The sequence below is a fragment of the Porites lutea genome, chromosome 9 (assembly GCF_958299795.1).
Source record: "Porites lutea chromosome 9, jaPorLute2.1, whole genome shotgun sequence".
Lineage (NCBI taxonomy): Eukaryota > Metazoa > Cnidaria > Anthozoa > Scleractinia > Poritidae > Porites > Porites lutea.
In genome coordinates, this window is record NC_133209.1 from 17,841,471 (window position 1) to 17,868,530 (window position 27,060).

General features: G+C 38.8%; 4 protein-coding genes across 4 annotated transcripts; 3 read left to right on the forward strand and 1 right to left on the reverse strand.

Annotated features, from left to right (window-relative positions):
• The first annotated feature begins 282 nt into the window (after positions 1 to 282).
• LOC140947903 (tripeptidyl-peptidase 1-like) lies at positions 283 to 3,173 on the forward strand. The gene has a single exon (XM_073397119.1). It carries the CDS (start codon positions 325 to 327, stop codon positions 2,011 to 2,013), a length of 1,689 nt encoding a protein of 562 aa, XP_073253220.1. The 5' UTR covers positions 283 to 324; the 3' UTR covers positions 2,014 to 3,173.
• A 3,452-nt stretch (positions 3,174 to 6,625) lies between these two features.
• LOC140947439 (uncharacterized) lies at positions 6,626 to 11,886 on the reverse strand. The gene is made up of 5 exons (XM_073396546.1): positions 10,749 to 11,886; positions 9,421 to 9,550; positions 8,741 to 8,847; positions 8,010 to 8,106; positions 6,626 to 7,073 (listed from the first exon to the last, which is right to left on the reverse strand). The coding sequence occupies exons 1-5, from the start codon at positions 11,828 to 11,830 to the stop codon at positions 6,951 to 6,953; spliced, it is 1,539 nt and encodes a 512-aa protein (XP_073252647.1). The 5' UTR covers positions 11,831 to 11,886; the 3' UTR covers positions 6,626 to 6,950.
• An 85-nt stretch (positions 11,887 to 11,971) lies between these two features.
• On the forward strand, positions 11,972 to 20,270 carry LOC140947440 (small ribosomal subunit protein eS1). Its single transcript, XM_073396547.1, has 6 exons — positions 11,972 to 12,072; positions 12,378 to 12,481; positions 16,107 to 16,294; positions 16,439 to 16,647; positions 17,972 to 18,081; positions 20,099 to 20,270. The coding sequence occupies exons 1-6, from the start codon at positions 11,978 to 11,980 to the stop codon at positions 20,209 to 20,211; spliced, it is 819 nt and encodes a 272-aa protein (XP_073252648.1). The 5' UTR covers positions 11,972 to 11,977; the 3' UTR covers positions 20,212 to 20,270.
• Positions 20,271 to 22,964: 2,694 nt separating this feature from the next.
• On the forward strand, positions 22,965 to 24,918 carry LOC140948984 (kelch-like protein 28). Its single transcript, XM_073398239.1, has 2 exons — positions 22,965 to 23,889; positions 24,347 to 24,918. The coding sequence occupies exons 1-2, from the start codon at positions 22,965 to 22,967 to the stop codon at positions 24,916 to 24,918; spliced, it is 1,497 nt and encodes a 498-aa protein (XP_073254340.1).
• Positions 24,919 to 27,060: the final 2,142 nt, after the last annotated feature.

Consider the following 27,060-nt stretch of genomic DNA (forward strand, 5'->3'; position numbering starts at 1 on the left):
TATGTATATTAGCCTAGCGAATACGCTCGTAAACGAGTTCGTTGTTCACTATAAGGTAGAAGAAAAGCATCACAAACGAGTCTAAAAATTGCAAAACGTTAACATTCGTTTTTCCTCTATTAAGAATATAAAAACTGGTATCCCTCGCCTGGCAGATATGCCCTGACAGCCGTTGCGATCATAATAATTGTTCAATAACGTATTTTGACATTTTTAAAAAAAGCCTGCATCGATCGTCATTATTGATGAAATTTAATTTTCCCGGGACAATCGCATAATTCCTCCAGTTTCTGAAGGCTATCCAAGACGAAAGGGATCAACTCCATGTTAATGTTAATTTATCTTACCTTTCTCAGTCTTGGCTTCTGTAATACACGAACCGAAGAGTACGTCATCCTGGAAAAGAGCCATGATGTCAAAGCATGGAAAGTGCAAGGCTGGGAAAAGCTTGAGCGACTGCCACCGTCGGAAGAAATATTTTTGAACTTTGCCCTAAAGCAAAGTAACTTAAAAACTTTGGAACGTGTCTTCTGGGAAGTCTCTGATCCAAGATCTAAGGAGTATGGAAAGCACCTCTCCTTGTCCAAACTAACGCAGTTGATAGCCCCATCAGAAAAGACGATTTCAAACGTCCAGGCGTGGCTTAGAAGTCATGGTGTCCAATCGAGTGACTGCAACACTATCTTCACGAAAGATTTCATGACTTGCCGAATGTCCTGCGAATCTGCTGAAGCGATGCTTGTTGGTGCTAAATTCCACCGTTTTAAGCACGCCCAAATTTCGAAGCCTGTTATTCGATCTCTCCAACACTATTGTATTCCTAAGAGTATTTCCCAGCATGTAGACTTTGTGGGCAGCGTGCTGCACTTTCCAGTTGTAAAAGGCCAAACGTCGTCTAAAGGTTTTCATCGCGAATTTTTAGACAACATATTAAATAAGGATCTCATCTGTACGGGGGTCTATCCTATTGTTTTACGGGAGCGCTATAATGTGTCTGATGTTGTTGGAACCCATCCTCACAACCGCCAGTCAATAGCATCGTTTCTGGGAGAATATTATAGTCCTGCAGATTTAAGAAAATTCTTTGACATATTTGGTGGTTCCTTCAAACGCCTAGAAAAAGTTACGAAAGTCATTGGTCCAAACAATGGACCCCCTGGTTCAGAAGCAAGCCTGGACATCCAGTATATCATGAGTCTTGGTGCCATGGTACCAACCTGGTTCTGGAGCACTGCTGGTCGCCATGAATCAAAAGAACCCTTTTTAGAGTGGCTTACGGATATAAGCAATCGTTCTGAGGTCCCATGGGTGCATAGTGTTAGCTACGCTGACTTTGAGGACTCACTTGATGTAGCATACATGAACAGGATGAATGTAGAGTTCCAGAAAGCTGGTATAAGGGGGCTTACATTCTTATTTGCCAGTGGTGACTATGGGGCCGCTTGCAAAAATTCAAAATTTCGGCCCATGTTCCCGTCTTCATCCCCATACGTCACCGCCGTTGGAGGTACAGGATTCAATCATCCCCTGTTTGGTGAATATGGTCATGAAATTAGTGGTGGAGGATTCAGTAATTTATTTGCGCGTCCTTCGTACCAAAATGAAGTTGTTGAAAAGTACCTGAAGTCAGGGCCTCATATCCCACCCACATCGTACTTCAACCCAAATGGCCGTGGATATCCTGACATATCCGCTGTGTGTCATGAATTCTGGATCGTGAGAAGTATGCACGTTGAAACTGAGTCTGGTACTTCGGCTTCTACTCCAACAGTGGCTGGCATCATTTCATTGCTAAATGATGCACGGTTACAAAATAACAAGTCTACACTGGGATTCTTGAACCCCTTTCTGTACCAGAATTCTGCGACCATGTATGATGTTACTGCTGGACACAATGAAGGATGTCTACCTGGGGATATTGGGTTTTATGCTAGCACTGGCTGGGATCCAGTGACTGGCTGTGGTACTCCAAACTTTCCAGCAATGGTGAATACAGCTGTTAATAAGTGGTAAACTTTTATCGGACATTTGACCATAATTGTTTTGTTATAAGGACGAGTGTGTTTTAAGGTAGACTGTATCGACTTGTACATTATAGAAAGCTTATGGCAAAAATCTTTGCAACTGAGAGTTTTATTTTCAAATGGTGATGATAATAATGATAATGATAGCAATGATGATGATGATGATGATGATAATAATAATAATCATAATAATAATAATAATAATAATAATAATAATAATAGTTTATTTGAAAAATGGCACTGATTACTCGATATGAACTTTCTAAACTAAAGCAATTACATAAAACTAAAACAATAATGGCCAAATATTTAAACGTAGTTTAGCCAGTGTTTAACAAAACCGTGTTCTAAGTCATTTTCAATTTGCCCAACGATTTTATCTAAACATCATTTATTGTGAACAGTTTTTATGAAAGCACAGACCTCCAACGGAGGCAACAGCAACGAGAACGGTTAAAAAGCAACATAAACAAAAAAAAAGCTCTGCACCTGCATCACGTTTTTTGCAAATATCTTTGCCGTCGTTTCGTGACTAAAACGTGAAACCAAGAGAGAATGATCATTCTCTCTTGGTGAAACTTGCTAACTTAAGCTGGATTTCCACTGTCGGGTACACGCACGTAAACTTAATCAGGTATTCAATAAAATAGAGGCAAGATATAAAGTGTTGATCTTAAACGTGAAGTTGACTAGTTGAGCGAGCTTCAATTTTTTACGTCTACATCCGACCTTTCATGCATTGAAATCCACCCTACACTGTCGCGTAAATTTTACGTGGATACGCCCTTGTCTAGTCCCTAGGCCTCATTATTCTGCGCGGGCAGAGCGTTTCGGATCACGTGGTCCAAGCTAAGTTGTGCGTTCGCCTTGGATACGTCACCGAAGTGAATTGATCGAGAGAGACTGGGAAAACAGGGACAAGGCAAGATACGCCCGTAAACTTTACGTACGTAAATAAATAGAGGTGATGTATGAAAGCCGCGCATAATCGTAAAAAAAAAATTACCTCTATTTTATTTACTCGCGTAAAATTTTGAATGTACGTATGCACTTCACTGAATAGAAGTAATGAAGACTCATTTTTACAGGATCGGCTAAGGTAAAAACAATCGAAAAAATTCCAGTCAGTAGAGGACCTGTGTACAACTGTGTTTTAAACTCAAATTTAGGCACCTTCTTGTCGGTATTTAGGAATATTTACTTTCGGTCAAGGCTAACCCTGTACAAATGAGTCTTTGGCGCTTTTATTCAGCGGCCACGACGAATTCAAAAGAAAGGGCGAACATTTTTTTTCCTCGTATTAAAATGGAGAAAATGTGATTGCGCGGTCTGCAGATGGGTTTTCGCAGTTTACCAGAAAGTTAATTATAGACAGAGAACCTATAGCTTCGAATAATGGACAACGAATTGTTTAACGTTGACAAATACAGTTTATCGCATATGCAGTTTTTCGTATAAAAGACTCGACCTATGATTTCGGGGTTCAGGCTGATCAAATTCATATTAATCGGGTGCTTAGTGAGAGTTCAGCCTGACAATGTTCTATAAATGTTCTTAAAGGTTTTTTTTAGAAATACTTTACATAATACATTTCCTGAGGTTTTTAAACCCCAAGTAATCAGAGTAATGCATGTTTATTAAAATAAACATACAGGGTCGATTATTTAAACGAAGTCTAATTTAAGCCGCCGTTTAACAAATCGTTGGAGATGTGTTCCTTAGTGGGTTACTTTAAGGAGATAAATACTTTTCTCGTCTACTCTATATGTTTTCATAAAACTGTTCCCAATAAATGGTGTTTAGATAAAACCCTGGGGAAAATTAAAAGAGACTTAGGCCTAGACCAAACGTGACTTCCAAACTTTTTACTACACGGACCAAAGTCTGTTGGGTCAGACGTCGAAATTGGGACGCGTCAAACCGATCAACTGAATCAGACGAAAAAGCAATTTTAGCCGAACAAGGCTAAAGATGCATTCTCATACAAATTTTTAATTTCTAGTTTAGTTCGAATTCGTCTCATGTGAAGATCGACGTTTCAGCCGGGAGACGTTCTATCCGTCAGAGGCAGACGGATAGAACGTGGCCGAGTGGTCAGCGCGTCAGACTCGCATTCCGGCGGTCCAGGGTTCTATGAATCAACAGTTTCTAAGTATTTGAGAGGAGTGCCCGTAAACTAGCTGGATAAGTTAAGCGCATTTTTCACTATAAACAAGCCTTTACTTTTCAGTTATTTATTTTTTAAATGGACGATCTAAAACCTTTTAGACGAACTTAGCTGAGTCAGACGTCGAACTTTTCATGAACTTGACTCACGAAGTTTGGTCCGTCTCATGAAAAGTTCGACGTTTGACCTAGGCCTTAGAACTCGGTTTTGTTTAACAATGGTTAAACTCCGTTTAAACAACTGGCCCACAGTATTTTATTCTTTATTACATCCACTTTGAAATCACTGGCTATCCGTGCAATCTGATTGGCTCTCAGCAGTGTGATTTATTCCTAAATCGCACCATTTTTTGCTCTAAATCGCATCTTTTCCAAATCGCGCCATTCATGTTCTAAATCGCATCATTTCAGTTTTAAATCGCACCATTTTTGTTCTATATCGCATCATTTCTGTTTCGAATACAAAATGAGATGTAAAAACCTTTTTGTTTCGGCTTTTTAACAAACCGGCTACTTGATCAATAAAATATTAGTACTAACTAAATTCTGCGATTTCAAAATGGATGTAATAAAGTGGTAATTGAACTTCAAGTCGTGCAATTTTGGTCTGAAATCATACTTGTGATTTCAAATCGAACTCGCGCTGCACGCTCGTTCGATTTTGAAATCACTCGTATGATTTCAGACCAAATTGCACTCCACTCAGTTCAATTACCATTATGAATCACACTATATAAATCCCACAGATCTACTCTTTCCGTCAGGTACTGTATGGCTCTTACAGTTTGTATGCTCCAGCACACCATAGTACTTTAAAATGAGTTACGATAGTGCTTTCTTAATGTGGCATCCTCTTTCTTTTATATATTAAAGAACATTTTTTTTATCTATCAGGCTGAATTAGTTCTTCTATATATGGCGCTTTCTTAGCCAACTTATGTAGTGTATTTTTAGGAGATCTGCCTGATATGGGGTCTTGGACTCTTTAACAGGGTGGCAAACAGGTTTTCCGAGACGACGCGTGATGGGAACCAAATTTTCAGCGTGATACGTGATCGGGCCCATATTAGACGCGTGAAGCGTGATTGGGCATAGCAGCGTGATGCGTAATTTAATCTTTTCACAACGGGTGACGCGTGATTATTCCTTCGAAATTTCCGTGATGGTTAATATCATTTGAAACTAGAAGCAGAGACATTAAAAATACATAGTTATGACCCCAATTTCTTGCCCTTTTTTCTCGTTCCTCGACCTCTGATTTCTTCAGATCAAATGATGATAGGATACTTGTTACTGTAGTTATTATTCTGTTTTATTTTTCTGTGATACGTGATAGCTTATGGCACTATGCTTCCATTCCTTTTTCCTTGCAGTTGTAGGTACGGCCGTTAAATTGTAATAAAATAAAACTTTTAGCCTGAGGTTCTACACCACTATAGCGCAGCTCCACCTTTAATATTCGCATCCTTTACTTCGCATTAAACGCAATACCACCGCCCTTTAACCACGCATGCACCTTTAACTCTCATCAGGGTGCTGCCATAAAGGTACCAGCAATGAGATAACTGCAATTTTTTCACCCTTTTGACTAAAACCCTGTCACCGTTATTACTAACTCGTCCAACTTTTATTAAAACAAAACTTTTATCCCCGCCAAATAACTTTCCATCTGTACTCAAACGGTCCACCTTCATTTTTTAGCTAACTTTTCCACACTATTCCAATTCTATTATGAACTGGACCAAAAGAACCTCTCATTTTTTGATTGAAGCACAATGCAATATACTTACAGTTAGAGCGACGCCATCCTAGCTTACATCAAGGTCTGCTGATCTAACTTTGCATTGATTCGGCAGACAGCCGTTTTCCTACATGCTTGCACCAAAGTTATTAAAGTGAAATGGTTATGAAACCCGTTAGTCTCCTTTGTTATATGTTTTTGTTGGCTTTTTTGGACCTGACCTTGCACAACGTTCAGTAGCATTCCTATCATTTTGAAATTGCTGACCAATAGAAACATTGCATTAACTTATTCAGGCCAAATTTATGAACAAAAAACAGGGGCACCCAACGACGGTTTCCTCCTACATACATTGAAAACACTTTTTAGGCTATCCAGAGTACTTTTAGATCTCTAGAAATGCATTCTAAGCGGCGCTATAAAATTTGTATCTGTTCGGTCATCCTAGGGTAACTTGAGTCTGTTCGAAATTATCAGGGCTCCAGTATTTCTTTCCCGAAAATTTTAGATGCAATTTAACGTTTTACGCAAGTGAGAATTTTTTTAATTCCTTTCTACATCGCATTTTTGAGTTCAAAAATTTTAAGTTTCCTTTTTACTACGAAAAATAGCCTAACCTGCGGAGTAAAATGTGAAAAATCAAACTTCAGAAAATCATAGCGAATTTACTGGAAAAGCTTCGAAAATTGTAAATGGAACGGTCATCTAGAAATTTTTAGCTGTCTTCAAGTAAACGAAAATTCTAGGCAATATCTGCTTCTCCGAACAGATATTTTATAGAAAACAGTCGTTGGGTGCCCCTGAAAAAACAAAGAATTGTGCACGATCAGGGAGCTTCCAACATAAACTACATACAGCTGATACAGCACGGTTGTTTTCAACTTTAATGTTTGCCGGCTTTCATAACCAGTCTCCTCTACTATGCTTGCGATGAATAATTAGCTTATTATTGAATGAGGCTGAGTATAATATGTGAAGTGTGAAGAATTATAAGAATAAGGATACTGATCAGTAATATATTAACGTTTTTTGTAAATACATGGGTTCAGCTTCAGCCCTCCCAGCTTGTGCAATGGAGTGGCCTTCACCACTTCTTTATCTTTGATGTAGTCAAACAGTACAAACATCTTGTTAGAAGTGTCCTGGCAGAAAAAATGGGGATGGAAACGTTTCAAATTTAAATTCAGATTTAGTCGTATGCTGCTGGCATGATCAATAGTTATCATCAAGTCCATTAAAACACCACACTGCTTTCAACACTACTGACCCTAGCAATAATAATTTATGCTGGATACGCAACAGATTTCAACCTTATAGGTGTCACCGCAACACATCGCACATAATAAAGGTATAATAATACTTAATCAGTGTGCATTATTTTGTGCAACTTGTTAAGGCAATTCAATTCTGTTGGAGAGAGAAATATTTGCACAAAAATCCTGCTGCATGAGTGGTCCAATTTGGTCTGATCCTAAGCATGACTACAGCTAGTCCAAATTGGACAACATGAAGTTCTGTTACCATTTAATCATAACTGTAACAAAATGTGTGACATTTTAAGCTTCTGTTAGATTAAAACACAGGATAGATGGGAGAAGAAGCAGCAAACTATTAAGAAGCTTATAAGCTGGGTCCTGTTTCAAGTTATAACTACAGAACATTTTACCCCCCCCCCCCCCCCATCTCATCTGAAGGAAGCTGAACATATATATATCTATAACAGTATTAAAGTTGAGTTGGTGCCCCTTCAGGGATGTTCTTCTACCCTAGCTAATAAATCATGATAGTCAAGGTTGGAACACTCTACATGACAAGTTGCAGCAACATGTCATGGCGACTAGATAATTAGCGTGTACCAGAGGATTTTAAGCATTAATCTTTGTAACCATTTGCATATTATTAACTTAGTCAACGCTAGGGACTATACACTGTAACTGTACCCTCATGTTCAACTTTTAACTTTAAATTAAAGGCACGACTTTTAAACAAAAAGCTTACAATGCACATGTATGTTAAATTTTTAATCTGCAGTGCATAAACACTGTACTCAATGTTATTTCTCAGACACTGGCACATACCTCACTTTCAAGTTTAAATCCCAATCTTGAGAGAGATTTGGTGAACTGTGCTTTGTCTTTTATCCGACTGGTCACTTCAGCAATTTTCAGAACACCCCTAAAAATTATGAACAAAAATTACCTTCATCTATATTCAATGTAAAACCTTTGACACTGCATCTTATAGAGCAGGCAGATCACGACTAGGGGAAAAATTGCAGGAATCTGCAGTTTACGATGGCTGTGCTATAGAAATGTCAAAGGGATCCAGGTGCCCTTGAAGATTGAATTGTATGTTTATTTGGGAAAATTATTAAAGACAGAACATAGATTCTTGATCTCAGATTCTTTTGATTTGTTACAACAAAAGAAACGAGAAATCTGATGATAATTATTATCTTTAACATCTAGCAAATTATTAAAAGGTGAGAACATCACGGTAGGATGCATATATTTTCACAAGAGTATCACTTCTTGTGAATTTAGTGTAGTTTTTACAGATTCAGACCGTAATCTTGACAAACCCACTGATTATCAAACCTTAGAATTCAGATTTTAGCCATGATCCAATGAATTCATTCAGAATGTGGATACTTTAGATTGAGGTTCCACTATTAGTTAAGAAACATAAAATCTACTTTTGGATTCAAGAACATGGATTTTAACAAAACCAAAAACCCAAACTATTGCTATTTAGAAAATCATTTAAAAATGTTAAATTAATCTGAAACAAGACAGAAATGACTCAGTACCCTGGTTTGAGGACTCTGTGGGCCTCTTTCAAGAAATCAACAAGGTTTGTTCCCATGAGAGAAAGACAAAACACAGCAACATCTACACTTGAAGGATTCAAGGGGACCTAGATAAGATACATGTAAGAAACTTGTGTTAGATTCTTATTATCATGTAAATTAATATTAAGTATTTATACTGGGTGATAAGAGGGCAACTTACAAAGTCTATCAGTACCTTTATACTGCTCTTATTTACAAGTAAAATATAGATTAGAGATATAGATTAACCCAGGCTAAATGCAATGCTCCTGTTAATAAATTTATACATTAATTTACTTCAAATAGTAAACTTGTAATAGAAATCCACTTGGACTGAGTTGAGCCTGCGATCAGTTGAAAACTAATAACTAATCAGAGGATAACTCAATAGAATGACAACTGATCCCATGACATGGTCATGTGAGACTGGTCAATGGATACCCTGTTTTAGCAGCTGTCCATTGATCACAACATGGATGCGAAATATCAGGTTGCAGGCTCCCACACTAGCTAGAAAGTGTGAGATTTAACATCAGTTGCCCTGTGGTGCCGATGGATGGGTGGACCGACAAAATTAATGGATGTACAGTCACATAACTACACGTACCAAAATTTCTCAAATACCCTTTTTCCAGGATAAAATAAAACTGGAAACCCACCTTAGCCATGTTGCAAGCTGTAACAAATTTATTCTTGGCTATAAGATCAAATGAATAAACTTTGTTTGTGATGCTTTGGGCGATCAATGCTTCTCCACAACCAAAATCTGCAACCACTTGAGAGGATGGTCTGCAAAGCAAGTTAAGCAAGAACAACAAAATAATACATTCAACTCTTTCTTCATGGACACCACATTATGATGGATAGCTCCCTAAAAATGGTCTTCTACAGTAGATAGCTACAGACTGATGTAACCTGCATAACAGGCACTTTATCAGCCAAGCCAGGCAAATGCGGCATTTTGCGTGAAGTGCGAGACAAGAGGAGAAGAAAAAAATAAAGTGGCTGTTACCACGTCCATTGTTCTGGCTCTTGCACCCATCTACGCCTACAAATATTGACTGATGGCAGTGATGTCAAAAGGACCAATGAAAACATGATCCATTACTCGAAAATTGTCACCTTTCTGGCTACCAGAAACACCGACAGCAGCATAAACCACAAGAAATAACAACTACAAGGGCATGAATCACCTTCAATAATGTAAGAGTCAGTGCAGCAAAAATAAGATTTGCTCAGTCAAATTTTAGTTTACCGTATGTCCAAACACAGCGGTGAGAAAGAGCAGTTGCAGAATGAGCTTATGAGTTGTGTTTTGCCTGTCAACACTTAATTTCAAAAAGGTAGTAAATATAAAGGCTTTTTCCTAACCCACTTGGAAGCAATCCAAGAACATCTTTCCTCTTAAGTAATAAATTTAATTATTTCTTTTGTTTTTCTTTTATTTTTGGAACATTTGGAAATAAACAAAGAGCTTTCTCTACCAGCATCATCAAAAAAACATGACTGCATGATGGCCATGTTGTTCAAGACAATCATACCAGAATCTCGCCGGAACAATGTGTCATCAACTAACCAATTGGTGCGCGACGTTCATGTAGTGAATGTGGGAAGAGCCAGAACAATGGACCTCATCTCGTGCTTTGTGCAAAATGCCGCCTTCACCTTGCTTTTTATGCAGGCCACTACAGATGTTGTCTACCTTTCTTCTGTGTTTTCTTTGACTCTATAGAGGACAGATACATTTCTAAGACAGACACTTAGTGCTGGTCCTAAAGATGTCCATCTTTGAGAATGCTGTGTGTACTGCATATGATAAATTCCTCATTTTTGAGTGATGAGTATAAAATGTGAGGCAGCATAAAATTGTGGTTGGCTGGGAAACTGTAACAGTCTGACTGTAATTATTAGACATCCCCTGAAAGAAATATTCCCCATCTAGCCTTCCCTTTTGTATTTATCATTTCATATACACTGTACAATGTACCTTTTCCTTAACCACTGTATAATCTTATCAACAGGATTCACTGGCCACAGTTTGACTTGATTGGTGAAACCTCGGTGATAAACATCAAATAGGCCAGGGTCCTTTGAAAACATAGCTGCTGCTTCATCTCCAGTTGTGGTGTATAACTGTTCATTAATCCACCTAAACCTTGAAGATTCCAACTGCTTTGACATCTTCTCATGAAGACTTGATTTATTGTTGGGAAAAGATGGACTTGCCACCTCTTGATCTATGTTAATTTGGTTTTTTGTGATCCAAATGCTGTCCAATTTTGTTTTTGAATAATCCTTTTCATCGTTATTGGTTTGAGGCCTTCCTATGTGTATATGATTTGCTTCTGTTTGTTCCATGTTTGAAACATCGCAATCATCATTTGTAGAGGCATGATCACTAATTCTTTTGTCTTTCTTCCTTTTTTTCTTGTCCTTTTTTCTTTTATGCTCAACAGGTTCACAGCTGCTAGATCTTAACATCTTAGCTTTAGCATCTGCACTTGAAAGCAATGCAGAATCAATGCTTGCAACCTGTTTTGTTTTATCTTTATTGCTAAAGCCAGTATTCTCTTCGACTTCCTTTCCAGAATTGAAGCTCTTGCTTTCATCAATGGATTCATCAATGACGGACCCATATTGTTGGCTTTTGCATTTTAAAAGTTGAGAGTTACACTGCTGATCTCTTTTAAATTTATTCTTTACTCTTTTCCCCTTCGGTTTCCCTTCTGATTTCTTCACACTCTTGTCAGTATGATCAGTAAGCTTACTTTCTTCGTCTTCCAATCCATTTTGTTCGAGTTGAGAAGTCAGTTTTAGATCTCTTTTGAATTTATTCCTTTCTCTTTTCTCTTTCTTTTTCTTCTTCGCTTTTTCTGTATCTTCGTCGTTAATCAATGCTTTTCTTTTTCCTTTCTTTGATACATTTATGTGTAAAAACTCGCTCCCTTCATGATCACCGTTGGGCTGAAAACGGTTGCTGGTACAGGTATCGCCAAACAGTTGATCGATAAGTAAATCCTGCTCCTTGGATGCACTATTCCACTCTAATACTTCGAATGGACTTTGCATTCTGCTACATGAAACTAACAATATTAAAAAGATCACGCATTCACAGACGAATTCTTCTTTAATAAAGACTCCGCTGCGTCCGCCATGTTAGAAAAACAGTGTCATATGGTCAGCGCCCATCCAAATAGATTTGCGCCAGAGCGAGGCATGAAGTGTCCTCTTCTGCTCGATCCACGATCCATCATGGCGGTGGGAAAAAACAAGAGACTGACCAAAGGAAAAAAGGGTCTTAAAAAGAAAATGTGAGTGATTAAATTTATCATTGCCATCCAAGAAGTATTTCAGCATCTTTTTAGAACTATTATATGTAACGAAAATGGGCGGATGGCAAGAATTTGTATAGGATTCAGCTGGATGTATCATAAGCAACAAGTCATGTTTCCCGTTAGTTACAGCAAGTAATAATCGGCAATCATAGAATTTATTCCAAAAATATTAAAAATGGATGGGATAAAATCATGAGAACTCAAATAAGGGAGCGGCGACATTTTTCGCAAGTGTGTCTTTGAATTTCCGCTAAATTGATGTTTGATATTTTTGTCAATAGCGTTGATCCCTTCACCAAAAAAGATTGGTACGATGTCAAAGCTCCATCCATGTTCACCATCCGACAGATTGGCAAAACTATGGTGACCAGAACAGCTGGAACCAGTGAGTATTTTCTATATTTTTATTTTATTTTCCATGCACTTGCTGTCCATCTATTAAATTTATACCATTATTCTAAGCAAGGGGGGGTAAAACCCGGTTCAGACGCCGTACTTTTTATGAGCCGAACCTAATACACTGAATTAAGTACATGAAAAGTTCGGCGTCTGAGTCAATTAGGAACGCCTGTTTCAATTAAGAACGGCTCAGCCGTTCTTTCCGCCTAGCCTGGTATGGCTTTTAGCATTTACAAAGACATTTGCATCACTTGTTGGTTGCTTAGCTGTTTTGTATATGCCCCGAAAGAAACATTTGCAGCAAGCTGTCTGTGGTTTCCTTGTGCATTTGTTTAGACACCTTCAAATTCTTGGAGGTGGGGGGTGACTAGCAGGTTTGAAGACTGGATTTAACCAGGTGAACAATGTGTGGTTCCAGAAAATATCCATACCCCCCCCCCCACGGATGGTTAATGGAAATTCCTAGGGGGTGGGGGGGCTAAAGGGTAGAATTTTCCGAGGGGTACAGGGGGTGCCCACGAGAATAATTTTCCACAGGGTTGTAAAAGACGCGATCGATCATACGAGACATACTTAAGTATATGTGGATTATTTTGATTTGTAGCACAACAAAAATTAGAAGTAGATGCCCTTTTGAGAAAAAAAACTTCAAGATGTTTGTCTCAAACGTCGATCGTCTTCTTTGCTGGGAGTTCGCTATCATCTCCGCTCTAACGATTTGTCCACACGCTCTAACGATTTGTTCTAACGCTCTAACGGATTGCTCTTACGATCTAACGGTGGTTTCTAAACAGCTAACGGTCGGTCCGTCCAACGTTTGACTTTGACGAAGTCTTTCAATAAATATCGTCCTTCCGGCAAATCGATCGCAATTCTCAACAGGTTACTTCTCTGGGAATAAATTCTAGCGCATCGATTAATAATAATTTCTTTATGTCGAACATGTATCTAGATTGTGGACTCGACTGCAGATAGTCTGACAAAAACTTACGCTAATCGAGAACAAACGTCGTCTAACTCGGCGATATATTTCTCGAGCTTTGTGTAAACAACTTTATGCAAATTTCTGTTGACATTCAGTGAGCTCGTGGCGACAAAGCGTTGCGTGACGACCCAAATGAGACCTTTGCTGTATTTTATTATTGACTTCTAATAGAGTACCATTGAAGGCAAGCTGTTTGTCCAACAGACCTTTCGCCAAATCAACTTTTGCCCGAAAATAATAACGATCTGTTCCTTCTTTGTGGAGAAGACTTTCGATCACGTGCTAGGCAACGAAATAGATCATGTTTCACTGATGTTCATTTCTGAACATGAATCGATGCAAATATGGGACGCAAAATGAATGTTTGCATATTTTGTTCTTTTATAACCCAAATAGGTTTTTTGTAATTCCTGAGATTTGTTTAACTGCAAGTGTAATTCATTCAAAGTTAAACTTAATTACAAACATCGAGAGATCAACTTTGTGGTGACTTTAGGACCCGAGGCCGAACAAACAACTCGGATAAACTTTGTTGTAAGTTAGTTTTCTAGTAGATCCGTTTTGAAATTCGAATTTCTTCACATAGTTTAATGTTAAATCAGTAGTTAACGTTGAAGTTATGCTGTAAATGTTGCATTTGAGATGAAACTGTCTTAGACAAGACGTGTACATAGTGAAACTTAATTACAGTACCAGACATCAACTTTGTCTAACTTTGTCTGTAGGTAGATTCGTTTTGAAACTTGAAAATGTTCACATAGTTTTATTTCAATGAATAATTCAAATTTAAAGTTATGTTTTAAATGTTTTCTTGAGATGACATAAACTTATTAATCTCTGTTCTGCCTCGTGTTTCACTGGAAGGACTAATATTAAAAAAGAGAGACCGCTCATAGTCTATCAAGCGTCCTTTACCTACGTAAGAAATACATATTGTCTTGTAAAAGATTACAAATAGGTCAAAGATTATAAAAAAAAATGTGTCTTAAGATGAGAACAGTTAATTTTAAGCGGTACACGGTCGATTATCTCTAAATATGGCAAATTAAGACCATGAAAAGGAAAATAGGAAATTCCTGGGGGGTGGGGGGGTTATACATGACCCCTCTGGAACGGAAATTCCGAGAGGGTGGGGGGGTCTAATCGGAAGAACCATCCGTGGGGGGGGGGTATGGATATTTTCTGGAACCACACAATTTATGTGTGTTCCTTGCTCGTTGCAGAGTTTTCTCTTGGGGTGTAAACAAATCAACTACACAAGTGACAAGTGAGGCAAACGACTTTGTAAAGGTTAAAGGCCATGCCAGAAAAAAACCTCTGCTCGTAGTGTCGGAAAGAATTCCTCTGGCCCGGCACATTTATTGTTTGTAACGTTCTCATATGTCATGAGGCTGTGTGGAAATCTTACCATTACTTGTGGTGCTTTAATTTTGTGATTATGGAAACTGTGTATTTTGCTATTACTTTGATATGTGAGTTAGCTAAGTTTTTGGCTGAAAAATAGGGTATAGGCCAATAAGGACGCAAATTTGCGTAGTGTCAAAACACATGTAATTTGAAACCTACTTTTCAGGTACTGTATATGCATACTACCCTACTGTGAAAAGATGCGCTTTTCTGCACTTCGATAAACTCATTGGCTTAAATTTTATAGCTGCTCTATGAACTGATAGGTTTTTAATTATCCGACGTAAATTTTTTTCCAAACTGTAAATTTAAAAATTTTCTAAAACTGACGCTGTTATTATAAGAATCTTAACCAACGTTTCAGCAATGCTGCCTTCTTCAGGGTATACAAGACTAAATACCATTAAAAGTTCGTTAAATTTAGCTCACGTGATTGATGGCATACTTGAGCGCACGTGCCACATAAAATAGCACGTACTACGCTGCGCAGGTTTTTCAATCTTTATTTACACAAGTAAATTTTTTCCAGTAGAGTTCACTGGCACATCCGTTTGTCCAAAAGAAGCCAAAAGCTATAGCTGTGCTTTTGGAAACGTTGCCAATCGGTCTACGAATCATTTCAGCTTGAAATGTTTAACAAAACTTGCAGGCAGTTACAAGCAAAGCTATCATCTTAAAGTTTTTTAAAAAAGGTAGTTTTCAAGGTAGTGCAGTGGTTATAAAGCGACCTTATTAAAAGCCTGTTTTGCGCAAATACAGAAATACCGATCCTTCAAACAGTCTACGGGTCGGAGAGGTAAAAATTGGTTTGCACGTTAGTCACGTTAAAGCTTTACTATTGGTTCATTAAATCCCTCAAGAATTTTGGCCATGATACTTGACGTTTCTAGGCCATCTCATGCTACAGGAATCACGTAGCGCACGACAAGAATCGCATAGCACGCTACAAGAATAGTTTAACGTGCGACACGAGAGAGTGGTAACTTACTGTCTTTTGAGCAATTTGGTGTGATAAAGGCTCGAAATGCATATGATCAGATTACAAGTGATAGAAGATCAATGTGCATTGTGGAAGTCCCAATCAAAGCTGGCTAGTACATACCTGCTGTACATGCAAAATAGCAATCTGTAGATTAGGATTGCAGGCTCTTCTGGTTGCCTGCCATTTTGCACTTTCCACTTAGTCCAAATTTCTTTCCAATCTCTTGACTTCTGACAGAAATTGCTTCTGATGGTCTCAAGGGACGTGTGTTTGAGGTATCACTAGCTGACCTTCAGAACGATGAGGTCGCATTCAGGAAGTTTAAACTCATTTGTGAGGATGTCCAGGGTAAAAACTGCCTCACCAACTTCCATGGTATGGATATGACCACAGACAAGCTCAGGTCACTTGTGAAAAAATGGCAGGTTAGTGAATCACCAGCAAGCTTTTAGTTTACAAAGCTTTATCATAAAACTATAAGAGTACATGTAAATGTGACTTCTCACTTCAAAATATTCCTTATGATTTATGTTCGGACAGCTAACATCATGTAAATGCTCTTCCTTCAGACTCTTATCGAAGCAGCTGTAGATGTCAAAACCACTGATGGCTATCTACTGAGGCTGTTCTGTATTGGTTTCACGAAAAAACGTCAAAACCAAATCAAGAAGACAGCTTATGCCAAGCACTCACAGGTGAAAGCCATCCGTAAGAAGATGGTGGACATTATCACACGCGATGTCAGCACTGGTGACCTAAAAGATGCGGTCAACAAGCTGTAAGTATTGAGAAAGTCTGTGATGCGATTTTATCTTGGGTCTTACATGAACATGTGACCCACCTGTTTCAGGGCAACAAAATGTTGTTTTTTTTAATTGAGTGGATTAAATCAATTTACCACCATAGAAATAATGAAAAGCATAAGTTCTTTGTCAGAGGAATACACTCCTGTGAGGAAGGGCTAATGCTCAAAACATGAGGTTTTCATTCTGTTTATGGTGGTAAAGTTGACATAAAGGAGCTGGGTCACAAATTTTATCAAGAGTCTAACTCTAAGAACTGCCAGCAAACTGAGTGAAACATATAAATGATCACTCAAAACATTAAATGAAAGTACCACTAGCAACTGGGAGTTATTTTTGGACAAAAAGCTTTTAGCATTAAGTTCCATGGTGCTTAAGGAATCATAATTGGCAACAGTTACAAAATGCACGAGACAGCTATGACACAGCCCCTTGAATTTTCTATTTAGTTGAAAAACCATTTTTTTTAATTTTCCTTATACAGTTGAACCTCCCATAAGCAACCACCCAAAATGCAAAGAGTTAGTGGTTGCTTACGGGAGGTGGTGGCTTACAAGAATTGAACCACAGGAGGCCCCTTCTGAGAAGAGGTCTGGGCACATCTACTGTATGGAAGATAATTATTTATTGCATGCAATTTCTAAGTTACGCCCTGTGTAGTTTCATTTTGTTGCTAAAGTTCTTTGTGTATTCAAAGTAGCACAGAGCTCACAGCGAACATAGAGATCAAAGAATGCGTCAAGTAGAGAGGTTAAAAACAGTATAAAATCATAAAACTTTCAGGGTCAAAAAGTGGTCGCAGTCGATTACAGGAGGTGGTCATTTACTAGAGGTTTCAACTGTAAGGCTTTGACTGGGAAAGTTTTGTTGTTTTGGTTAGGCAGTCGGTCATGGGAGGTGGTCGCTTATGAGAGGGGGTCACACATGGAGGTTCGACTCTATAAGATTGAAAGATAAGCCCCCCGGGGGCTTGTACTTGGAAAATTGCCCTCAAATACAAAGTAAAACAAAGCCAAAGTGGTAAATTTCCTTCCAACTATAAGGCTGGCGCAATCGATTTTCAAACGCAAATTTCCCTCCGTAGATAAGCCCCTCCGAATATAAGCCCCTCCAAAAAAAGGCTGCTCAAAAACGGCCTTTGAAAAATATAAGCCCTGGGGCTTATTTTGGGAATTTTATGGTATGTTAAAGATCAAAGTGCATGCTCTGGACAGCATTTTCTTTACCACAATGTATGTGGTATTATCAGTATTTTTCAGACAACACGGTAGCTTGTTATTGACTGTATTTTATTGATAGGATCCCAGATGCTTTTGGTCGTGACATTGAGAAGGCGTGCCAGTCCATCTACCCTCTTCATGACGTTTTTATCAGGAAGGTGAAGGTTCTCAAGAAACCCAAATTTGATCGTAAGTTGAAGTCGCACTAAATGGTACAGAAAAATGTGGTTTTATTAACTTGCAGTTATTTATGCAATTACAAATGAAAATTTACAGTGTAGTGCGCGGTTGTTCGCTATATGAACATCCTTCGCGTGATTCAGTGGTGGGTGTAGTCTCCATCATGTAGCGTTGTTGCCACACGGTTTCTTCTTCCCCCCTCCCCCCCCCCTCCCTGATGTTCTTTCGTCATTCGTATTGACTTTTTTTCAGTGGGACAGGTCTCATTTTTTGTTTCCTTCTGACACTAAGTACCGGTCCCGAAGGTGTCCGTTGTAGAGAGAGTTGACTGTAGACAGGGTTGCCAGGGTTGCCTGACACATGCAGTAGTTGTGATCAGTGTTTTTCCTTCTGGATGCTTTCTTCCAAAGTCCTTCTTGCTCTGTCTGCGAAAAGCGGAAAAAGTTGAAAATAAAGAGAAAAATATTGATGACCTGCAGAAAAACCTAAAGCAAATGTAAACATTACATTTATTTCAAACGAGGTCTTTATTCCGGAGCAATTTGGCTTCCTGAAAGGGAAATCTTGTCTTTCTCAATTATTATCATCGTTTCACGATTGGGCCAGCGGGAGAAACAAAGGTTTGACAACTGATGTTATATTTTTGGACCTTTCAAAAGCTTTTGACTCGGTGCCACATGAACGCCTTTTGACAAAGATACACGCATATGGTATCCAAGGTCCACTCCTGTCTTGGCTTAGAAGTTTTCTCACCAATCGATACCAGCGCGTTGTTCTGCGGGGACATTACTCATCTTGGACTTCCGTTTTGTCTGGTGTACCCCAAGGAACTGTGCTGGGACCCATTTTATTTTTAATTTATATTAATGATATTTCAAGAAACATTATGTCAAGCACAAAACTTTTTGCAGATGATATGAAATTGTATAGGATACTCAGGGATACTAAGGAAGATGTTGAAGAGCTACAGAAAGATCTTATTCGCCTGGAATCTTGGAGCCATGTCTGGCAGCTGAAATTTAACACAGATAAATGCGAAGTGATGCGCATTTCTAAAAAAAATGATTACTCAAGTCCTCAATACCATCTATGTGGTAACCAATTAAAAGCTGTATCTGAAGTTAAGGATCTCGGAATCTATATTACTTCGAACCTGTCATGGAGTATGCAAGCTAACAAATGCGCAAATAAGGCAAATAGTGTGCTTGGATTCATTAGGCGAACGGTGGGTCCTAAAAATCCTCAGTTGTTTTCAAAACTTTATAAGAGTCTAGTACGTCCGATACTCGAGTACTGCTCTCCAGTTTGGTGTCCGCACCTTAAAAAAGACTTAAACACCTTGGAGAAAGTACAACGTAGAGCATCTAAATGCGCCCTTGGAAATATTGGGCAAGACATGCCTTACGAAGAACGCCTAAAGCTCCTTAAATGGCCATCACTTGGACTTGATCCCTCGGCATTTTTCTCGGCATTTTTCACATTTGCACATGATTTTCGGCCCTTAAGAGCCAACCATTGTTTTAAACTTAAGCTTACATCAGCAACTTTAAATAGTTTTAAACAATTTTTTTTTTATACGCATAATAGATAAGTGGAACAATCTTCCAAAGGAAGTTGCTGAGGCAGAGAATTTGAATATTTTCAAGAACAGACTGAGACGTTACCTTACAGATTTTCCTAGTGAACACTAAGTTCTTTTACTGTGTGATGTTTTATATACATATATAGTTACTATTTTAAACAGTTGTAAATAATTTATTTCTTAATGTATTTTATTATCAGGAGATAAACTAGAAAGGGATAACCTCTTTTATCTCCTTTTCACTTTCCGATTTGGATTTGTGAATAAACAGTTATTATTATTATTATTATTATTATTATTATTATTATTATTATTATTATTATTAATAGCAGGTCAGTGAAAAGTCAGGGAATTTTTAACTTTCTGATGAGTGGCAACCCTGTAGACTAGTTACATTGATTTTGTCCGAGATCTAATGCCGCGTACTTTGCTCTGTTTGTGCAGTCGGCAAGTTGATGGAGATGCACGGTGAAGGAGCAGCCCACAGTAGCACAGATGAGACTGGTGCCAAGATTGATAGAGACAGCTTTGAGCCCCCTGTTCAAGAATCTGTGTAAAAAAAAGAAAAATGAGTGGAAAATTCAACATAAAAGATTAAAGTTCTGAAACCAGAAAAGTTTCTATGCCCCTCCTTTCTTATTTTGAAAGGTCTTTAAATTCTCATAGTGGTACTTGACTTAAAACTTCTGCGAAATATTTCTGTGCTTTCTCGTCTTACAACGTGGATGATTAATTTGCCTACAGTTCCAACAAGAAAAGGCAAAGGATTAAAACTTTAAAGAGGAGGAGAGGACATGTTGGACGCCCGGTTTAACATGTTTCGACTAAAATAATTTTCTTGTTCCCGCTTATTTGCATGAGATTCAGTTCTGCGAAATGCGACGTGTCAACCGGGCCTAAGAGTTTGGTGAAATGTGTTTGTTCCTATTCCCTTGCATACTAAGGGCCTGTTCACATGAAGGTGGGGGACCCCAGGTCGATGAGGTAACATTTGGCGGGTTACCCCACGCATCATGTAAACGTGATCACATTAAAATGAGAGATTAATATATGGATAGACAGGTTACCCCACCTAAGCGGGTTACCTCACCTATCTGGGGTACCCCAACTCCATCTAAACTGTCTGTGAGGCCCTAAGCCAATGCATCCCTGTGATATAAGCTTAAGTCTGCCTAGGCTCAACGATCGCTTTGATCGATGAAGAGTTGTTTCCATTTGATCGTTAAACTTTCATATGGAAGCCCCAATCCTAACGCTTTCAGTTTCACCTGCAGCTCAGTGCACCAGCAAAGCAAACCCAGCGCGAAACTAAATATACCACAACCACTGTCACCACACACTCGAAATGCTCTCGAGTGGCTAATTTTAAAGCAGTTATGTCACGAGGATATTGCTGTCGTGGGTTAGTTCCATGCTGAAATAATAGGCCTTATTCACGATGACCGCCATCTTTGCTCGCGTTCAAGGACTGATGTCACGTGGCTTCTCAGGGGGCCAACAATTGATAAAATTTTCCAATACAAGAAATCGCGGTCGAGTTTGTTTATTCTTGACAACAGAAAATGAATAACTTTTTATATGAAATGCGATATTGGCAAATTGTGGGTGGAAGTGACCATTTTTACTTTTTTGGATGCAGTCGCGACCGTAGAAGTCATCACAACGAGCAAGAATGAAGTTGATTTTGTCGAAACTCAAACAGCACATTTTGCATGACCATTGAATCGACGTTTCGTTTTAAGAGAATAAACAAGGTCGACCGCGATTTCCCACATTGGCAGATTTTATCTCTAGCTTACCCCCTGAAATACCACGTGACATTGCTTTTATCCAATCAATCCTAAAGCACGTGCGAAGATGGCGGGTATCGTAAATAAGGTCTATTACTTCGTGCCCTTTTAAAGGGGCGGATCCAGGATTTTTTTGAGGAGGGGGTGCACTCGTCTCTTGCTCTACTTTAACAGCAGTAAACCACAGTTTTTTTTTTGCAGAATGCCAGTTGTATTAGAAAACCGCAGGTCATCTCAGAGGGGGGGGGGGGGGGGTGCTCACCCCCTGCACCCTCCCCCTAGATCCGCCCCTGCTTTACCCATGCACAGAATACTCGATCTGTAGAGTCATGAGGAAGATATCAAACAAATTTGACTAGGAAGCAATATCCATAATACGTTTTTGGTGACATTTGAACGTGAAAAAGTTGGCCCTACTTATTCTATTTTCAATCCATGTTCATCTTTGTCATCCTTTGCAACAGACGATTGGAAACAGTTTCAGTTCCTAAATATAGTCTTAAACTAGTGGTAATTGCAAATTAGGGGAGTGCGTTCGATGAGAAGGAGGGATGGTGGGTAGTGAGTGGTAGTGGGAAGGGGGTGCTAAACCTGATGGGCTTGTAATATTGAGAAATCAAAATCAAACACTTTTATCAATACGAATATCAGCAGCTTTCTTTTTCAGTGTTATTGTTTATCCTCCCACTTTACAATTCGTGACTATTTCATTTTTCCTCAAAAATGCAAGAGCGAACTGTACTTTTTACATTTACTCGGCTAAACCTCTAAGTAAAGTACATGTATGTAACAACAAGTCAAACACTGACTATGATCCTCGGGATATTCCTTTGCACTCTAGGGTGGTCAATAAAATAGTCCATTTTCGAGTTCGCTATGACTGCTGAATTAAAGAAGTGAAGACGCATTTTTTACAGCCTTAGCCTTAATCTGAAGTAATATATTCACAAATTCCAACGAGAAAAAGACCTGGGCCCAGTTGCTCGAAGCATGGTTAGCGTTAACCAGCGTTTAATACCTTGACAACATATTGGTTTTGATACTGCTTAACCAATGGTTAAAGCTACCCATGGTTTGAGCAACTCAGCCCTGGTTATTACTCTGTCTATTGTATATATTCAAATTTCAAACACTTGCTTGCCAGAATCTCCGAATATTTTACCTTAAGTCGAGGCTAACCCTGTATGAATGTGTCGTTAATGTTTATATTCAGCGATAATTTTTAATTCGAAACTGGACTATTGGCTAACAAACAAAACTATACCATTATTTTGGAATTCATTTGATGCGAAAACCGTTTTAGCTCTTTAAAAAGACAGCAAATAGCGTGACGTAGCCGCTTTAAGCCATACATTTTTTGTTCATTTACATTAACATAAATCACCTGCGGTAAAGAACAAATTGCATCGTCATTTGACGTCACTGATAGCTAGCAATTGTTTAGAACCAGGATACAGTGAATATTCTGATCTTGAAATAATCCACACTGGCACCGGGCAAAGCATCTAAGAGGTTCACCGATGGATCCCCTATTATTTCAATTCACTCTTGACATTCCACCGCGAACGAAGATTTGTGTTCCGCACGAGCAAGAAGTAGTCGAGAAGCCTTTTGACGTGGCTTTGATTACCGGAGATGGGAAGAAACTCGAAGCTCACAGAAGTGTTCTCTCAGAGGCAAGCCCCTTCTTTGAAAAACTGCTGGGTAGTGACATGAAAGAGGCCAAAGGGGGAGTAGTTAGGATGGAAATGATCACAGAGCTTGGTTTAAGAGAGGTTTTGGAATTCATTTACACCGGTAGTGTTCAAATTTCGGCTGAAGACAATGCCCAAGGCCTAATCGCGCTAGCTGACTACCTGATACTTCCTCATCTTAAGGACCTCGCCCCAAGAACTCTGCAAAGGAACTTAAATTCTTCGAACTCACTCTCAATGTACTACTTGGCAGAGAAGTTTAGCTGTGAGGACTTGATGTCCAACACCAGGGATTTTATCCTAGCAAATTTTACTTCGGTGACGAAATCTGAAGAGTTTTTCAACCTGTCGTACGAGGAAGTCAAAATGTGGATCTCAAGAGACGACATACACGTTGACTGCGAGGATGACGTCTTCATCGTCATCGTAGTGTGGATTTATCACAACAAACAGGACCGAACAAAAAACCTTTCCGAGTTGTTTCGTGAAGTTCGACTTCTTTACACGTCACGTGATTTCCTACAAAATGGCATCGCTTTATGTGATCTTGTGATTGACGACGAATCCTGCATGTATCTCGTAACGGAAACTTTGAAATTCTTTGACTCCAGAGAATATCGCAATCGTCCGCTCGGCCACGTTAAGCCTAGAGTGTTGTTTGAAGTCCCTGTTTTACTTTTCTTTTTCATAGACATCACCAATGAAAAGTATCTGGCACCACTTCACTATAAACCTCGCGAGAACACAACCCGTAAGGGTCATATTGTTTGTTATTTCCCTCAAGACAAGGAATGGTCAATTTTTCCTGGAGTGTTGCTAATAAAAAATTCAATTTGGATCGTCTCTTGTCTTGGTAAACTATATTTCGCGTCAGAGTTTCCGAACAACAAGCTAATATGCTACGATTCACTCACAAACTGTTGGACATCATTGCCATTCGACGGGCGAAGAAAACTACATTCGATCTTCTCTAATAATCAAGATGAAATCTTCGCTCTAATGTCTGACAATGAAAGCTCTTGCCCAGACTGCGTTTTCCTGTTCTTTCGTGGAATTGACTCGCACTGTCGAAAAAGCCATCTTTCTTGTATCAAAAAGTACAGTCCAGAATCTAACTCTTGGGACACTGTGGCAACATTTGACCTGGCCTCGAGGAAACTAGTTTGCACCGTAGCAAAAGACAATTTTATCTATTTAATTGGTGGCAGTATTCAAGAAAACGAAAGAAGTAGAATCCTGGCTGATGTTGACAGGTTTGATAAATACAATGGAAAAAGTGGCTGATCTTAAAGTACCGAGAAGCGATCCATATGGAGCTGCCGCCTACGGGACAATTTTCATAACTGGTGGTGTTAACGAATCTGGTTCGAACATAAAATCTAGTGAAATGTACCAGCCTACAATAAACGAATGGCTGTTAATAAACGACGGGCAGATGGCACCTTTTATGTTAACTAGTAAATGTTGTACATGTGTTGAAGGCAGGGTGTATTCTAGAGTGGACAGAATTATGAAAGGAAGGGTAAAGATCAAGGCCCTGCGTTATTATGACCCTGATAAGAGCGAGTGGGTGGATAAATCAGTGATGCCTCACAAGATGGAGCCTGCATACTTCTTTGGTGAAATTCCTTGTGCGATGAAAGTGTTTAAGAGAAGTAGGTTTCTTCAGCAAACCTTGAGACATTCTTGTTCCGCGCTCACTGAGTCAACCTTGTCCCCAGAGCTTTTGTCAAGTGTCCCCACCAGTCCCCCACCCGAAAACTTGAGTGTCCCTGAATAAATGAATGAATGATAACTTCATATTTACAGCTATCTCGAGAAAGGTTGTCGGAAAAAATGTGCACGCCACAATCTCGAAATGTACTATGGGATATAATCAATACACTGTTCCCTGACACTGTAGCTTGAAACCTACTTTCGTTGCTTTCCTTTAGCACTCGCAAACATACGTCTATGGCCTCTCATGCCATTCTTTCAAATTTCTTTGAAGAAGAGTGAACTCAAAACCACTCACAATACTTTTCGGGATTGTCGCGTTCACTTTTGCGACAACCTTTCTTGAAATAGCTGTATACACGGTTAAAATCATCAGTCTAACATAGAAAGTTAATTAAAAATTCTCAAAAACTGTTTTACATATTTGCCGTGTGGGAGTACTGATCAGAAAACCGTCTATCGGAACTTCTCTTAAAGAGACGTAAGGAATTTTATGCGCGCATTTCCTCAGGAAGATTGTTCCATAGAAGAGCGCCACTGTAACTGTAAATATCTTATTTAAAGAGCAGCAGGAATTACACCATGTCATAGTTTAATCATATTCTTGTATATATTTCACTAGCCATATCATTAGCTCTTATACTCATTTATATTGATGTAGATCTTCTATATTTCCTTAGTTTTATTTATTTTGTACTTAGACTTTGTATATTGGGAATCGACCTTATGCTCGTTGTAATTTTAATTTAGATAGAGGGTCATAAGTTTGCTAGTTTCTGTAACTGATTCCTTGCTACCCTCTTTAAATAAAGTGTATTATTATAAACTAAAGCTACGCTTCAGATAATCAGTTCTTGGTTTTGGGAGCATTAATTTTTCTTCGCGTTGCGAAAATAATAATTCGGTGTTCTTGGGGCAAACAAATTACACAGATAAGCTGGGGCGAGATTATTAATGTACTTGTACATTAAATTAGCTTTTTTTGTTTAGCCATTCTAACCTATAAATTGTCCCAACGAAGCGAAGATATCTGGAACTCGTATCATAGCTCGATTTGGTGATAACGCTGGTAGTACTATTTTAAAGTTTTTGAAGTTTCTCACTAAGCTGTTGGGTCAAGCCATCTCATACAGCGCTGCAATAATCGAAGTGTGGCTCAATAAGACCTTTGTACCTTTTAATTGCAGTGTGCATTGAAACAAATGGCCTGATCCGCTTAAGAGCACCGGTGCCAGAGGATACTTTTTTAGAGATTTCCATGAGAGATTTTCATCAATGATAAGCCCGAGAGATTTGCTTTGATTGCTTTGGTTTATTGGGACGCCGTCCACGTGAATGTTCCTTGTGTAGTCATTAAAGGACTGTAGTTTCTGCCTCAAGCTAATAACCATAAACTCGGTTTTGGCTAAATTGAGACTTAACTTATTAGCTTTGAGCCAGCGATCAATATATTTCAAGTCACTATTGACTTGGACTCAAGATCAGGTATAGCAACTGCAAAAAAGGTAACATTAGTGTCGTCGGCATACATTCTAGGAAAGCCCACATTCAAGCAATTTGTAATTGGTAGATCATTTATTTAGATCAATAAAAGAAGAGAACCGATTATTGACCCTTGAGGTACGCCACAACTTAGAGGACTCGCGCTAGATAGATGATTGTTAACATTACACCTTTGCATACGGTTAGTTAGGTAAGATTTAAACCATTTCAGGGTGTCTTAATCAACCCTGTACTTCGTAAGTTTTTTTAGAATTATCTCGTGGTCAATAGTGTCAAAGACCTTCTTCAAACCAATAACGATTACGCCATTAATCTATCAATATTGACACACCAGCTATCGTTTGTCTCCAACAAGGCAGTAAGAGTGCTGTGTAGAGAGCGGAAATACTGACCAGACTGGCCTCTGTTTAATAAACCATTTGCATTCAGATAGTGATACAGATGGTTATAGATAATTTTTTCGATAATTTTGGCTACGGTAAGAATAACAGATATAGGCCGATAGTTGTTTAGGTCAGACTTAGAACCATTCTTAAAAATTGGTGACACTTTACCCAGTTTCCAGTCAGGGGGGAAAATACGAGTCACTAACAACTGATTAAAGATGCCCCTTAAAGAGGGCGCGACAACATCGGCAGCAATCTTCAGAAGCCTGTTTGGAATTTGGTCAAGCCTAGTTGCCTTACCTACATCGATATCCTTA